Source organism: Rattus rattus, chromosome 1 (assembly GCF_011064425.1).
Source record: "Rattus rattus isolate New Zealand chromosome 1, Rrattus_CSIRO_v1, whole genome shotgun sequence".
In the NCBI taxonomy this organism is placed as follows: Eukaryota; Metazoa; Chordata; class Mammalia; order Rodentia; family Muridae; genus Rattus; species Rattus rattus.
This window is the reverse complement of record NC_046154.1, coordinates 211,518,653-211,532,975: the sequence shown is the minus strand read 5'-3', so window position 1 is coordinate 211,532,975 and position 14,323 is coordinate 211,518,653. Positions and strand designations below refer to the sequence as shown.

The 14,323-nt window shown below is 46.2% G+C and overlaps 1 protein-coding gene across 2 annotated transcripts in view; it reads left to right on the top strand.

Annotated features, from left to right (window-relative positions):
• The first annotated feature begins 4,508 nt into the window (after nucleotides 1-4,508).
• Ubr5 (ubiquitin protein ligase E3 component n-recognin 5) overlaps nucleotides 4,509-14,323 on the top strand; it is a 107,385-nt gene continuing 97,570 nt past the window's right edge. For both annotated transcript variants that reach the window (XM_032914587.1, XM_032914586.1), the window contains exon 1: nucleotides 4,509-4,995. In XM_032914587.1, the coding sequence (XP_032770478.1) occupies nucleotides 4,934-4,995 (62 nt within the window). In that variant the 5' untranslated portion in view covers nucleotides 4,509-4,933. The remainder of the gene's footprint in view (nucleotides 4,996-14,323) is intronic.

Sequence of the window (14,323 nt, the reverse complement as noted above, 5' to 3'; positions counted from 1 at the left end):
TATTTTCTAGTGTTTATTTGTAGTCAGACTCCTTAAGGCACTCTAAAGTGGCCTGGGAATGGTTGCTCTTGTGGGATGGCAGGCCTGGCAGGGTCTATCAGAAGACCTCCTGGGAATGTGGCATTGGTAAGGACCATAGGATGGGGTGTCTATATGTGCTTTCAAAGAGAGGCCAGAGCTTTGTACTTAAACTATAATCCTTGGAAGTTATCAGCAATATGGTGTCTGTATGACTGTCTCCTGCCAGCCAACCTTGTACCTGTTTGTCCACTCTAATCTCTAGGCAGCTTAGAAGTAACAACCACTCAATGGCATTAACTGCCCTCACCTTCAGTTTGGTCAGTGCCTCAGAAAATTAGTCCAATGTTTTAAGATTTTTTTCTTTTCTTCCTCTACTGTTCTAGAGAGACGCTTAGTACAATGTTGAGAATTTGTGATAAATAGGTACACTTGTCTCCAACTTTATGGAAAAAGCTTTCATTTATTATTACCGAGGTGATTCTGGCCCTCTTCCCCCTTCGTGTGTGTGTGTGTGTGTGTGTGTGTGTGTGTGTGTGTGTGTGTGTTTGCCATGGGGACAGTGTCTTGCTATGCAGTTCTGTTGCTAGCTTGGAGATTGTCATATAGACTAGACTGACCTCCAACTTGCAGGAGTCTTCCTTCCTCTGCCTCTCAAGTGCTGGATTACAGGTATGCTATGCCTGCCTGCCTGCCTGCCCACCTCCCTCCCCCCCTTTCTTCCTGAGACATGGTGGTCTGATCCCAGAGTAGCTCTGCGTGCCCCTTTCACGCTGGGATTCACAGATGCAAGCTATGATGCTCAGCTATTTGTTTGTTCTTGCTTTTTTATTCGCAGCCTTATTTTACCTCCTCTCTCCTTCAGTTTTTGAGATTGGCGCTTCTCTACACAGCCCTAGCTGACCTGGAACGCATTATGAAGACCAGGCTGCTCTTGAACAGGAGACTCATCTGCCTCTGTCTTCCAAGTGCTGGGGCTAAAGGCCTTCTCTACCACACGGGGCCTTTTTTAACAAGCTCTTACTTTGTTATCCAGTCTATTCTGGACTCACGACTTTAGTGCAGATTAGCTCCAAATTCTTCTGCTTCCATTTCCCAAGTGTGGTTATTACAGGCACGAACCACCATGTCTAATTACACCCCTTTAAAAGTGACTTTCTTTTCATTATTTCTCACTCTAATCCTCACCCTCAGGAACTGTGATGGATGACTCTAACTCAGGCACTACAAAGATGTCTGAAGGAAGTGACGTGCTTGCCTTGAAAGCACGAGGATCTGAGTTGTAGCCCCAGAACCCACACTTACAAAGCTGGGTGTGCTGTCCTACATTTGCAATCCAAGTGTGGGGTAGAGGGACAGCAGGCACACCACGGGGTAGCCAGCCTAACCCAATCAGTGAGAGGTCTCTGTCGATGAGAGACTGTGCCTCAAAAACAAGGCCCATAATACAGAGGAATAACACGTAAGGATGACCTCCATACACTGATACAGGTGCAACACACGCCCACATACATGTATGTACACAAGCTCTAGTGCCAGTGAGTGGCACCAACCTCTTAAAAGGTTTTCATTCAGGCAAATTTTTTTAGGACAAGAGCATAACACAGCCACATTCTTCACCAAAATATCACAATTATGATCTATGGGCCACACAACTAATATTATTCCTCTCTAGAATGTCTTGATCTGGGCCTCCACAGTTCAACTCATCCCCAGTACTGCCTTTCATGTTCCTACTAGGATGGCCCATTATGCCCTGTTTAAAGCATCCAACTACTTTTCTAGTCCCAAGTCCCAAAGTCTACATTCAACCAACAAGCAGTATGGTCAGAAAATACCCCACTCCTGGTACCAACTTCTGTCTTAGTCACTGTTTTACTACTGTGAAGAGATACCATGACCAAGACAACTCTTATAAAAGACAACATTTAGTTGGAGGATTGCTTACAGTTTCAGAGGTTTAGTTCATTATCATTATGACAGAGAACATGGAAACACAAATACAGACATGGTGCTGGAAAAGTAGCTGAGAGTTCAATATTCTGATCTGTAGCCACATTGGGCGGGAGGGGGAAGGGGAGAGGTGACAACAGGCCCAGAAGAGTGAGAAGGAGGAGGAGGAAGAGGAGAGAGACTAACTTGGCAACAGCTTTTGAAACCACAAAACCCAACCCCAATAGGACACTTCCTTTAATGAGGTCTCTAATCCTTTCAATGAGTCCCACTCCCTGGTACCTAAGCATCCAAATATCTGAGCCTAGGGGTGGGGCATTTTTTTTTAAAGATGTATTTATTTATTTTATATATAAGTACCCTGTAGCTGTCTTCATGCACACCAGAAGAGGGCATCCGATCTCATTATAGATGGTTGTGAGCCACCATGTGGTTGCTGGGATTTGAACTCAGGACCTCTGGAAGAGCAGTCAGTGCTCTTAACCACTGAGCCATCTCTCCAGCCCTGGGGTGGGGCATTCTTATTCAAACCGCCACACTGCCATTTCCCCATCTTGTTTCTTCATTTAATTCATGATTACTACTCCATACTTTGAGTGAGGAAACTGAACTTCAGGTACAGAAAACTGGGAGTGAATAAATGATGTTGGACGAATAATGGAAAGGTGGGGGAGGGAGATTTGGAAGGAAGAAACATGGCAAAATGGAGGGGCAGGGTGTGAGCCCTGTTCAGGAGCCCCTGAAACTGTCATGCTCAGAGCATCCTTGAGGGCTCTGCCTGTGACTTTTCTTATTCTCTTGTCTGGAAACATTTCCTCTTTAACAGCACTCTCATTGCATTTATCACGTCCGTCTTTTCAGATTGGTTTTACATATTCTTCCTTCTAAACTATTAACTACTAGATGGAAGTGATGCCATTGTGTGAGGAGCACCGAGCACTATGGTGTTTGGGCTCTAGAATCCTTATGCATGCAATAAGACTTTTCCCCACCCCTCCTAGATAGGGTTTCTCTGTGTATCCCTAGCTTTCCTAAACTCACTGTGTAGTCCAGGCAGGCTTGGAATGGCAAGAGATCTGCCTGCCTCTGCCTCCAGAGCACTGGGATTAAAGGTGTGGATCAACAAGGACATTCTTACACAGTGATGTGCGCTGTAATTGAAGCCATCAGCAGTGCACACGACACATTAAAATCTTTATGTCTATGAATAGTTGTGTGCCTGACACATCTTTTTGCTTGACATACAGTAATTAGACGCTGTGTATAACAAAATGCTTTAATGGTAAATGATTAAGACCACTTGGTTAAGTAGCAGTTAACAGGACCCAAATTCTACTTTGTCTGGCTCTAGAACCAGCATGAACTTGAGGAAAAAAAAAATCAAAGTAGCAATTACAGGATGGTTGGTAGTTACGGGCTGCTTAGGCACGCTCAGCGGCCTAACCCACTATTGATTGATTGAAGGACACAGGGTCTTACTGTGTAGTTCTAACTGGCCTGGAATTCTTAGATCAGGCTGGCCTAGTACTTACATGTTTGTCTGCCTCTGTATTCTGAGTGCTGGGACAAAAGGTGTGCATCATTGCCCAGCTCTGAACACTTTGTTGTTTATGTGGGTGAAACCTGGAGCTAATGGCCAACTAAAAAGTGTTCCTTATCTGTCTCATGGTGTACCCAGTAAATCTTCATTTCTAATTTTTCATAGTATTCTCAAAGGAACTTCCTAAACTAAAAAGCACAAAGAGAGGAAAACTGCGTTGCTGTGCAATCATTAATGTATACCCGGTTTAACGAACGACTGTTACAGAGATCACAGAAAACTTTAAGAGGGAAACTGTACTGGTTCAGGGGTGGTGGGGCGAGGAAGAGGAAGAATTCCATAAATTGTGGTTCTGATACTCCAGATCACAAGAAATCTTCCTACAACAGGTGCATATCATCTTTCACTAAAGTATATATACACAAACACACAGACACACAACCCCAAAATAAAAACCACATGAATAATAGAAAATAAGTGGAAATTTCCACACTTTGTGTAGTTAGTTGCACGATGGTAGTGCTGATGAAAGAGTCTAGTGTGATAAAAGCTGTTGCAAAGTCACTTCCAGGATCCTACTATCAGGTTTTGATAAGGCTCTTACGTAACTGCAGTAGGAAGCTGAGCATCTCTGGTTCCTCAGGGTACCTTTCTCTTAAATATAACTGCGGCTGGAGGACGAGAAACAGCAACAAGACATTCGCATACGCACAGCCTTTAGAGATCCAGGGGAAAAAGAAGCCCTGTGCGCGTGCCCTTTTGCCCAGCTTCCCGAGCACGTGCTCTTTGGAACACGCCGCCCCGCCCCTGGGGGCCGGGCTCGCGGCCCAGCGAGCCAATAGGCGAGCGCCTTACAGCGCCGTGGCCCGACAACGTTAAGCGGCCCAATCGCTGGGGCCCGGCCGCCCGTTTCCCGGAGCCCCGCCCCGCGCGCAGAGCCCCGCCCCCGCGGCCCCGCCCTCCGCCCCTCCCCCGCCGATCGGCGCCCAGCCTGCGAGACGGAGAAACTGGGGCAGAAGTGAAGATGGCGGCGGCGGCGCTGGCGGCGGCGGTTCGTCGCCAGTGACGCGCGCTGCGGGCTGCTGTCCTCCCGCTCCCCGCGTCCGCCGCGTCCGCCCCGGTACCCCTCCACCCGCAGCCCGCCGCTCGCCGCGCCCGGGCCGCCCTCGTCCGTGCGCGCCGTGGCCGGCCGAGCGGGCGGCGCGTTGATCCGCCCTCCCGCCCGCCGCGCCGGACCGCCGGGCCGCGGACACACGCTCGGCTGGGAGGCGGCGGTCCCTGCGCGCTCGCGGCCCTCCGTTTGGGGACCGGGAGGAGGAGGCGGTGGCGGCGGCCGTGGGATCCGGGGACGGGAAGGGGATCGGGGGGCCGGGCGACAGCGGGAGCGGCTCGTCCCCGGGAGCTGGGCGCGCAGGCGGTACCATGACGTCCATCCATTTCGTGGTTCACCCGCTGCCGGGCACCGAGGACCAGCTCAATGACAGGTAATGGGGCGGCGGCGGGGGAGGGGCGCCTCCCTCCTCTCTCTCCCCTCCCCCACGGCCGCGCCGGGGGCCCTACCGCCCCCTGTAGGCCCGGTGCGGGCCAAACTTGGGAGCCCCGGGCCGCGGGGCGGGGGCCGGCGCGGTGTGGACGCGGCTGCGGTGTAGACGGCCCGGCGCGCTGCCCCCTCCCCCTCCCGCGAGGAGCCTCGTTGAACTCGGCGGAGACGGGGGCTCCCGGCCCAGGCCCGAGGAATCCATATTAGTCAAAGTTGAATTGAGACAGACAATGCAGATGGGGGATGGTGGAGGTGGAAAAGAGAGGGAAGAGGAGCAGCGGGTTTGGGGGCTCCCGCGAGTCGTGTCCCGGGGGCTGGGTTTCCCTGGGGAGGCGGGGGTGGGGGGGAGAGATTCCCGGCAGACCGCGGGTTGGGAGGGGGAGGAGGGAGAGAGCGCCATGATTATTGTTATTATTATTAGATTCGAGCCCCTGCAGTGAGGTTGACTGCCCCGGGTGGGGATTGAAGGCAGGCGGGGGTTGGGGAAGTGGATTGGATTCCCTTTGCTCTCCTTCCTTCGTTGTGGTACTGCCAAACTCTTGCTCCCCGGCTCCTGTGGTGAGAGCCTTTTTGTTTCCTTTTTTATTCTAATGATAGTGTTTTCTGGAGTTGTAATTTGACAGCTGAAAACCGTGCGTGGAGTGTCAAAGGAAAATTCTTCGGTTTGCAGTTCGCAATGCTGCTTTTCCCAACGCGCTGTGAATTTCTGGGTTGGGTTTGCTACGGGCAGAGGAGGAATTTTGATTTAAAATATTTGAAAAATCTCATAAGGCGGTTTTGATTTGGATTCTACCCTTCGCTCTGTCACTGTGTCTTACCAGTTTTGGATATTGAGTTGCAGGGCCACATGCTCACTGAGACCTAAGATAAAGCCGGAAAAAAAAAGTCCCTGTGTACTGTTGCAAAACAGACTTGGAGGTTGAGGGAGGCCTCCATTAAAGCATGTCTTGAGATCTAGGACTCACATCTAATGATGGGCCGAATGTTTACAGGTCGGAAAGTGGAGCGTTTTAAGCTTCCTTCTCCCTGCATACATTGCTGCTGGCCTGTATTTCTTTTGCATGTGGAAGGCCATTGTTCTCAAGTTTAGAATCAAGGTGTAATTTTTGCTAGGTGACTGGGTGACTTAAGTTGCGTGACGCCCAGTTTGTCATGTGCTTCCTGGAGAGAGGAAGAGGCCTAACTTGCTAATAAACTGGCCTCTAATGTGTCAGTGTTATCTTTACCACGGTCTGGGTTGGCAGTTTTTAGATCCTAGGCAGGCAGTCCAGGTTCTGGCATGGGGTGAGGATTTGTTTAATCTTTACCGTAGCCTATTGTTTAAATACATGTTTGTAAAACTCAGAATGGGTTTTGAAAAGATTAACTACTTTGAGTTCGTTAACAACCTTTAAACTATTTAAACATTTTGTTAGAGGATTCTTACTCTACCTTGGTTTCATTAGAGATATTTACAGCTTCAACAGAAGGTTTTTGGGGGGTGGGGGAAGTGTAAATCTTAGAATCAGACTAGTAGTGAGGAAACACCTACTACCATTTAGAGAAGTGTTGGTCATCATTGAGTCATTTGCCTCGTAACTTAGAAATTTGCACCAGAGAAGTAGGGCATGCTTTTTGTGGTAGTCCTAACTCGATGTACCAAGAATAATTAAGCGTATTCAATTGAGAGTGCATGCCACAATCCTTGTCTTTGTGTTCCCAACCTTCTGTTTATTATTTATTTAGACAGGACCCTGGCTGGCTGAGAACTCACTATGTGTCTATCTGATGATGACCTTGCACTTTTTTTTTTTTTTTTTTTTTTTTTTTTTCCGGAGCTGGGGACCAAACCCAGGACCTTGCACTTTTAGCCTACAGCCTCCACCTTCCCAGTACTGTGATTACAGGCTTGAGCCACCACACCCAGGGAATAGAACCCAGGGCTTCATGCTTCTAGACAAATACTTTACCAGCTGTTCTGTATCTTCTGTGTGTGTTGGACGTTTGAGTCACTTTTTAGTGTCTTTTTTTGTTTTGTTTTTAAACTTAAGCTGTTTGAAAAATTTACACACAGGTTTTTTTTTAATCTGCCATTTCTGCAGTCCCAGCTTCTTCTGTAGCCTGTGTACTGTATTAAGAATATTTAGGTATTTGTGACTTTGAAGTCTGTTGGAGTGCACACTTTGTGTGTGTGTGTGTATCTATCTAGATATCTAGACAGACAGATAGACACTCTCTTGCCCTGGCTGATTTTGAATTCATAATCTTCTTGTCTTAGCCTCCTGGTTGCTGGGATTATGGATGTGTGCATCAACACCTGGGCTGAGTTCTTAACTTTGTTTTTATTTTATGTGTCTATGTGAGTGCTGATGTATCCATTAGTACCGCGGGTGTAGCTGGTGCAGGAGGAGGTCAGAATAGGGTGTCAGATCCCGGGATTGGAGATTAAATTTTGTGAGCTGCTGGATGTGGGTGATGACATGGACCAACCTCAGTGAGAGCAAGTGTTGTTAACTGCTACGCCATCTCTCTAGGCCCTGGCATGAGTGCTTTATGAAGTTAGAAAAAAGACAAGTGACTTTTCATCTACAATGTTTGTTAAGGTGGTAGGGAAGTGCATTAGGTAAGACTTTGGAGACCTATTAACTGTGATGCTTAGCTGTAGTGTGCATGGCCTCCTGGCGACAACCTAAATCTGAGATAATTGGTTGTGTCAGAAGAGTCCATTTTTATTTAAATGTTCCTTCTGGAGATGGAGTTTGGACCCTCTTGGTGTATGGGCAGCACTTTCCTGAGAGCCATTCCCCATCCCCCTGTGAATTTGTGTTATTCCTGTGAAGCCCAAGGACTGAGGGGATCTGGAAGATCTGCTGCCAGCCCTTGGAGGATGTCTGGGAAGTGAGAGGTTGGTAGGTCGACTCCTCATGGGCAAAGGGATTTACCGTGAGCTACAGCAGGATATGTATGATGGGGAGGGGCTGGGCTGTTCCCCATGTTTGGGTTGGGCTATTGCTCTGTCCTAGGCACCTCAGCCTTAGCACACACACCTGTCCCAGAGGTGTAATGTTTTTATTCATTGCTAGAAATTTACTTGCCAATGTACATATTTTGTGTAATATATAAGAAACAAGTTTTATTTAACATTTTAAAAACCATTTTAAAATGTGTGCGTATGAGAAAAAAAAAAAAAAAAAAAATATATATATATATATTTGCTGAACTCGTCACCAGGCCCTCAGCAAGATTTCATGCAGTCTAATTATGTTTGGCATGGACTTTCTTTGTGGTGAGTTGATTTCACCTTTAAAGAAGAGTCTTCAGGCAGCAGACTTTGGTATTCTGGAGTTTGACAACTTATGCCCGACATCTTTTTTTTCCTTCTCAGTCAGAGAACTGACTTACTTAACCTGTTCCTAGTGCTAGTCCTCTTTAAAAGGGATGTAGATATGATGTAGCTTGTTCTCAAAATACTCCTTAGGATATAATACTCCTTGGCTATAATACTAACAGGTCTCATCCCATCGTGCGTGGGATTCCTGAGAGTGCTGCCTTTTGCCTTATAATGTGTTGTGTAATCAGTTGTGATCAGGCTTGATGGTCATACCACTAGGGTTGTTCTCTGATAGCTTCTCTCTCCCCACTGGAAGGCTACAAGATAGAATAGACAGGAATTTGAAACTGGTAGGCTGAGTACTGGCCTCAAGGTCAGGGAGGAACAGTTGAGATAGTGAATAAGAAAGAAAACCACAAACATTAGAATGGGAGTCTGGAAAATATTACAAAGAGATGGCTACTTTTGATTGTGGTATTCATGTAAAAATGCAAGAACCCAATTTGTCCTAGAGTGCCCTCTCCCACGATTTTCCTCCCCTTCCCTTCTCCATAGTGGGAGATTTGACCCTAGGAGCTTGGGAATGCGAGGTAAGTGCTGTACTGTGAACTCCATCTCCAGGCCATTTCAATAAATATTGCTAGTATTTAATGAAAAACAACATGGGCACCTTGCCTCCTGCCAGCTGTTCTGGGAGTTAGACTCTGAGCACAGCAGGTTTGAGGCCAGCCTACTCTAATTTTGGGTTCCAGGCTACTTGACTCAGTGAGAACCCGTCTTGAACAAACAAAACTCTAAACTCTTAGTCCTAAGCCTGTCATTTCAACTGACAGCAGTTTTACCTTTCAAGGGATGCCTGGTGTATGTGCGGACATTTTCATTCCTACGTGTCAGAGCTGAGCGCTAACATGCCTGCAGGCATGCTGAGCACATGCTCTACCTTTAACTTGGACTCTCAGCTAGGACATTGCTCCTGGCCTGTAGTGGCTCTAGGCCAGACACTCAGACTCTCCTATAGAGAACAGGACTGTGCCCCACAGCCTGGAATCAAATTAATTCAAAATGTGAACTTTGTGAGGTGGAGAAACTTGGGCTGGGGTTATTGTCAGTACGGATTAGACTAAAGAACAGAAGTGACTTTGATGAAGAAACCAGGTTCTTAAGTTAGTCTCGAAACATGATCATTGGAAGCTAGTTAAACTTAAAGTTGATGAGTAGACATATTTCAAGTTCTCTGAAGACCACATGGAGACCAAATGGAATGTCTCATTCCATTTAGGACAGTGGAGGTAGAGTGTCCATTGGAGCACTTGTGCCACGAGTTTGGGATTGGTTACATGCAAGAAGCTGAGTGCAAACATGTTTAGCACTGTTGAGTTTTTTGTCTTTGTGCTCCTAGCAGGAGCCATAAGGGATGGAAGGGTGGACACAGAGCTGGACAAAGATGGGTGGTGCGTAGAAAGTACAACTGCCTGAAATGTCTGTAGTCTATGCCCCAAATAACAATACCCAACTGTTAGGGTGTGAGTTACATCAGAATGCTACATAATCTCACTGATTACCAAGACTCTTATCTAGAAATACTAGAAACATTGTGATGGAAAGAAGAAGTCATGGGTAATAAATGGATTAAAGGTAGATTGACCTACAACTCAAGAAGCTTGCCACTGATCGTAGACTAGTCAGGCACACTAGTGAAGGAAATGCCCTTGCAGGGCCTTGAAGTACACTGGGCGTGAGCGGCTAGGGTGGAGGGCTTCCTTAACAGTTTTATTTTACGGAATAGGGTCTAAAGGGATACACAGTGGCTAGAGACCCCCCTCCCCCTTATTTGTGAGACGAGGTCTCTCTATACATCCTTGGCTGGCTTGAAACACAGGGATTATCCCCCTGCCTCAGCTTTTGAGTTCTTGGATTAACCATATTCTGAGTCCTCTTTGTGGGGTGTGGAGCCTCTAAGTACTCTGTTTGAGACACTTTGGAGCTAAGAAAGACCTTGCATTTATTTCCTCTAGCCTCCTCCCAAGAGATTTATAGGCTTAAGCTACTACACCTAGTTCTCCTTGTGCAAACCCAGGGTTTTCCTGTGCATCTAGGCAAGCAGGCAAACACACTTCCAGCTGAGCTGTGTCCTTAGCCCTCTCTGTCTTTCAAGCATGTCCCAGGTTTTGACATTTCAATGTGACACACGTGACAGGCATCCATGAAGCTCACCCTTGAAAACTGCAATCAAGTCAGCGAAAACAGGGAGCAAAGACCTGACTCAGTGACGGAGAAGAACATGTCCCCCTTGTAGAAGACCTGAACTCTTAGCACTTAGGCAAGGGGCTTATTCCAGCCTCAGAGGGGTCCAGCTCCTCTGACCTTCCCTGAGCTTAACTGCTCCTAAGAACAACACTGTCCCTACACAGACAGAACATGGCTTTAAAGATAATTACACACAGACGCGCTCACACCAGCAGTTTATGTTGCAGCACAAGGACAACACTGTCCCTACACAGACAGAACATGGCTTTAAAGATAATTACACACACCAGCAGTTTATGTTGCAGCAGGTCGTACTCATATTCTTTTCCTAGGTTCAGTGTGTGTCTGAGAAAAAAATGGCAGTTACCGTGTGTGTGTGTGTGTGTGTCTGTCTGTCTGTCTGTGTCTGTGTCTGTGTTTCTGTCTGCATGCCTGTGTGTGTTCGCTTTGCCATTCTGATCTTATGGAAATACTTTCCCTTGGCTTGCTCTGATTATGAATTGTTGATTGTCTCTTTTGTTAGCAGGTTTTAAAATTTTTCCACAAATACTAGTATTTAAAAGCCTTTTGGAAAACTTCAGCATGTGCAGAAGTTGAGGAAAAGAGTAAAATGAACACTATGTACTCATTACCAGTCTCAGTAGTGATAACTCAGAGCCATCTCACTTCAGTCCTGGGCCCGCTGGGTTCCCTTGTCCATTTAAAGAAAAAAGTGCGTAAGTAACCCTATAGTTATTTGGGCTTATGTGTGTCTGTGTCTGTTTCTGTCCGTCTCTTTCTTACACATACATACACATGGGGGTGGAGCAAAGAAAATGGGGATTCGCATTTTGTACTGTGAGTGCACACTGGGAGGAGAGGGTTCTGTCCTTCCACCATGTGACTTCCCTTCCCATAATTCACAAGTTGTCGGGGTTCTCCAGCAAGCACCTTTACTAGCTGAGGCGTAAACAGCCTCGTCAGCTGCTTTAATGAATAAGCTTTCGTTGTAGTTCCTAACACTGAACCCCTAAACACCTACACTAAGTACTATAGTCTACTCAGATTTTTCTGTTGTCTCTATGATTGATAACTTTCTCTTAATAAACTCTCTTAATAAAGTCAGTTGGGTCTTAATATGTTAGAAATAAGCTGACTTTTTTTGTAAAATTGAAATTTTTTTAAAAAAAGATTTATTTATTTTATATGTAAGTACACTGTAGCTGTCTTCAGACACACCTGAAGAGGGCATTGGATCCCATTACAGATGGTTGTGAGCCACCATGTGGTTGCTGGGCTTTGAACTTAGGACCTCTGGAAGAGCAACCAGCGCTCTTAACCACTGAGCCATCTCTCCAGCCTGAAACTTTTAATATTTTCCTTCTTGTATGTCTGTGCACCACATAACGTGGATTCTCTGGAACTGGAGTTATAGCCCGTTATTATGGACCATGTAGATGCTTGGGACTGAATGGCACAAGAGCAACAAGAACCCACCCATTTTCCCCAGGTTTTCTCTGTGTAGCCCTGGCTGTCCTGGAACTCATCCTGTAGATCTGGCTGGCCTTCAGAGATCTGACTACCTCTGGGATTGTACATTGTTCTGCTGCCACCCCCTCCACTCCCACCCCCACCCCCACCACCACCTCCTCCACCACTACCACCACCACCACCAACAACTGGCTACAATAAGAACTCTTAACTAGTTTTTTTTACACAGAGTAGGTAGCCAGTGACTGGCTTGGAACTGCCCTGTAGGCCAGGCTGGCCTTGAATTCACAGAGGTCTACCTGCTTCAGCTTCCCTAGTGCTGGAAATAAAGGCATTGGCCAGCACACCTTGCTTTTAACATGACTTTAAGAGAAATCTCCTTTTAAGAATGGATGGGACCCATAGAATGGATCTCTCTCTCTCTCTCTCTCTCTCTCTCTCTCTCTCTCTCTCTCTCTCTCTCTCTCTGTGTGTGTGTCTGTCTGTCTGTCTCATGTGTAGTCTAGACTATCCGGAATTAAACTGGAGTCAAACTCAGAGTAGTCTTCCTATCAGCCTCTTAAGTGCTGGTGTTACAGTTGTGAGCCACCACATACTGTTCCACACTAGAGACCTTAACGTTCCTGAGCGTTGTGATTTGTGTTTAGTGCTGAGGGTACAACCTGGGGCTTCTAGGATGCTGACCTGCCACTGCTACACCCCAGCCCCAGTATTGCATTTTACCCACAGTAGTTTGCATTTACGTGACCCTGCTGTGGGTGAGAGCCTTGAGATAAAGTGATTCTCTATGGGCACACATGGAGGAGTAACACCAAATCATGTGGAAAGTTTATGACAGTTTTCTAAGTTTTCAAGACAGGCCATCGTCTGTGTGTAGCCCTGGCTGTCCTAGAACTCACTCTGTAGACCAGGCTGGCCTCACTCACAGAGATCCACCTGCCTCTGCTGGGATAAAGGTTTGTGCCATCACTGACCAGTGGAAATTATTTCTTTTTTTTTTTCCCCCCCCCTGGAGCTGAGGACCGAACCCAGGGCCTTGCGCTTGCTAGGCAAGCGCTCTACCACTGAGCTAAATCCCCAACCCCTGGAAATTATTTCTTTAATAAGGCATTTCATATTACAATCTTGTCAGGGTAGTCGTAATAAAGCTCCTTCCAAGTACGGTAAGTTGTCAGATAGTCCTCTGTAGTGTTTGCATTCTTGCTATGATAAGAAAGCAGTAGCATTTACTGCTATTTTACTTGTAAGTGTAGTTTATCTCATTTACATAGCAGAAATACCGTTTTCAGTTTCGGATGGTATAGTTCACGAAAAACAAAAATTTTAAGTTTTCTTTTGAGATAGTTTCACTATGGAGTCCTCGCTCACCTGGAACTCTATATTGGGCTGGCGCCAAGTTTGTAGAGATCCGTCTGCCTGTGTGTCCTGAGCCCGCACTGGCACCTTTTGTCTTCACTTCTTAGAGCTCTGCTTCACAGAGAGTAACTTACCCGCTCCATATGTGCACTGGGGATTTTGAACACAGCCTAAAGTTGCACCTGCCTCCACAGTTAAAATATGGAACATCCATCGCTCTAAAGTTGCCCGCTGCCAGCTTTTCTTTTCCATCTCTTCTCATGTGACTACTATTCTTTGTTGACCCATTTTTTTTAAAGGATAAGAACTGAGTCTGGAATGTTTTCCCAGGTTGTTTTTCTGATGCACGGTGTTGAAGCGTGGAGGAGTGGCTTCCTTTCTGTATTAGTACACAGACAGTAGGTCCTTGTAGGCCATCGCAGTGTAAGTCCAACTCGTTCTCCTCCCACTGATGCAAAATTGGGTTGTTTCTGGCTCTTCCATAGTTTTTAAGAATTCCCTTGCTGTATGTAAGAAAATTATTTTTAAAAATCTAGAAAATAGAATAAAAAAATCTGTTGTCACAGTTAATATTTTGACTCATTTCCTCCCTCCTTGTATTTCTGTTTTGCCCTTCTGGGAATTAAACCCAGGCCTAATGTACACTGTCTCTTTTTGTATATAATTGTTTGTTTTTATTTAGTTTATAATGGACATAATTTTATATACTTGATTTTTTTCTTGATGGTAGTTTTCATAGAAAAATCACTCGCAAATATTACATTTTTAATAGCAAATTTTCTTATTAAAATTATATTGTATTGGGGCTGGAGAGTACTCAGCTGTTAAGAGCACTGGCTACTTTCCCAGAAGACGTGGATTCCAGTACCCATGCGGCTCACAGTCGTCT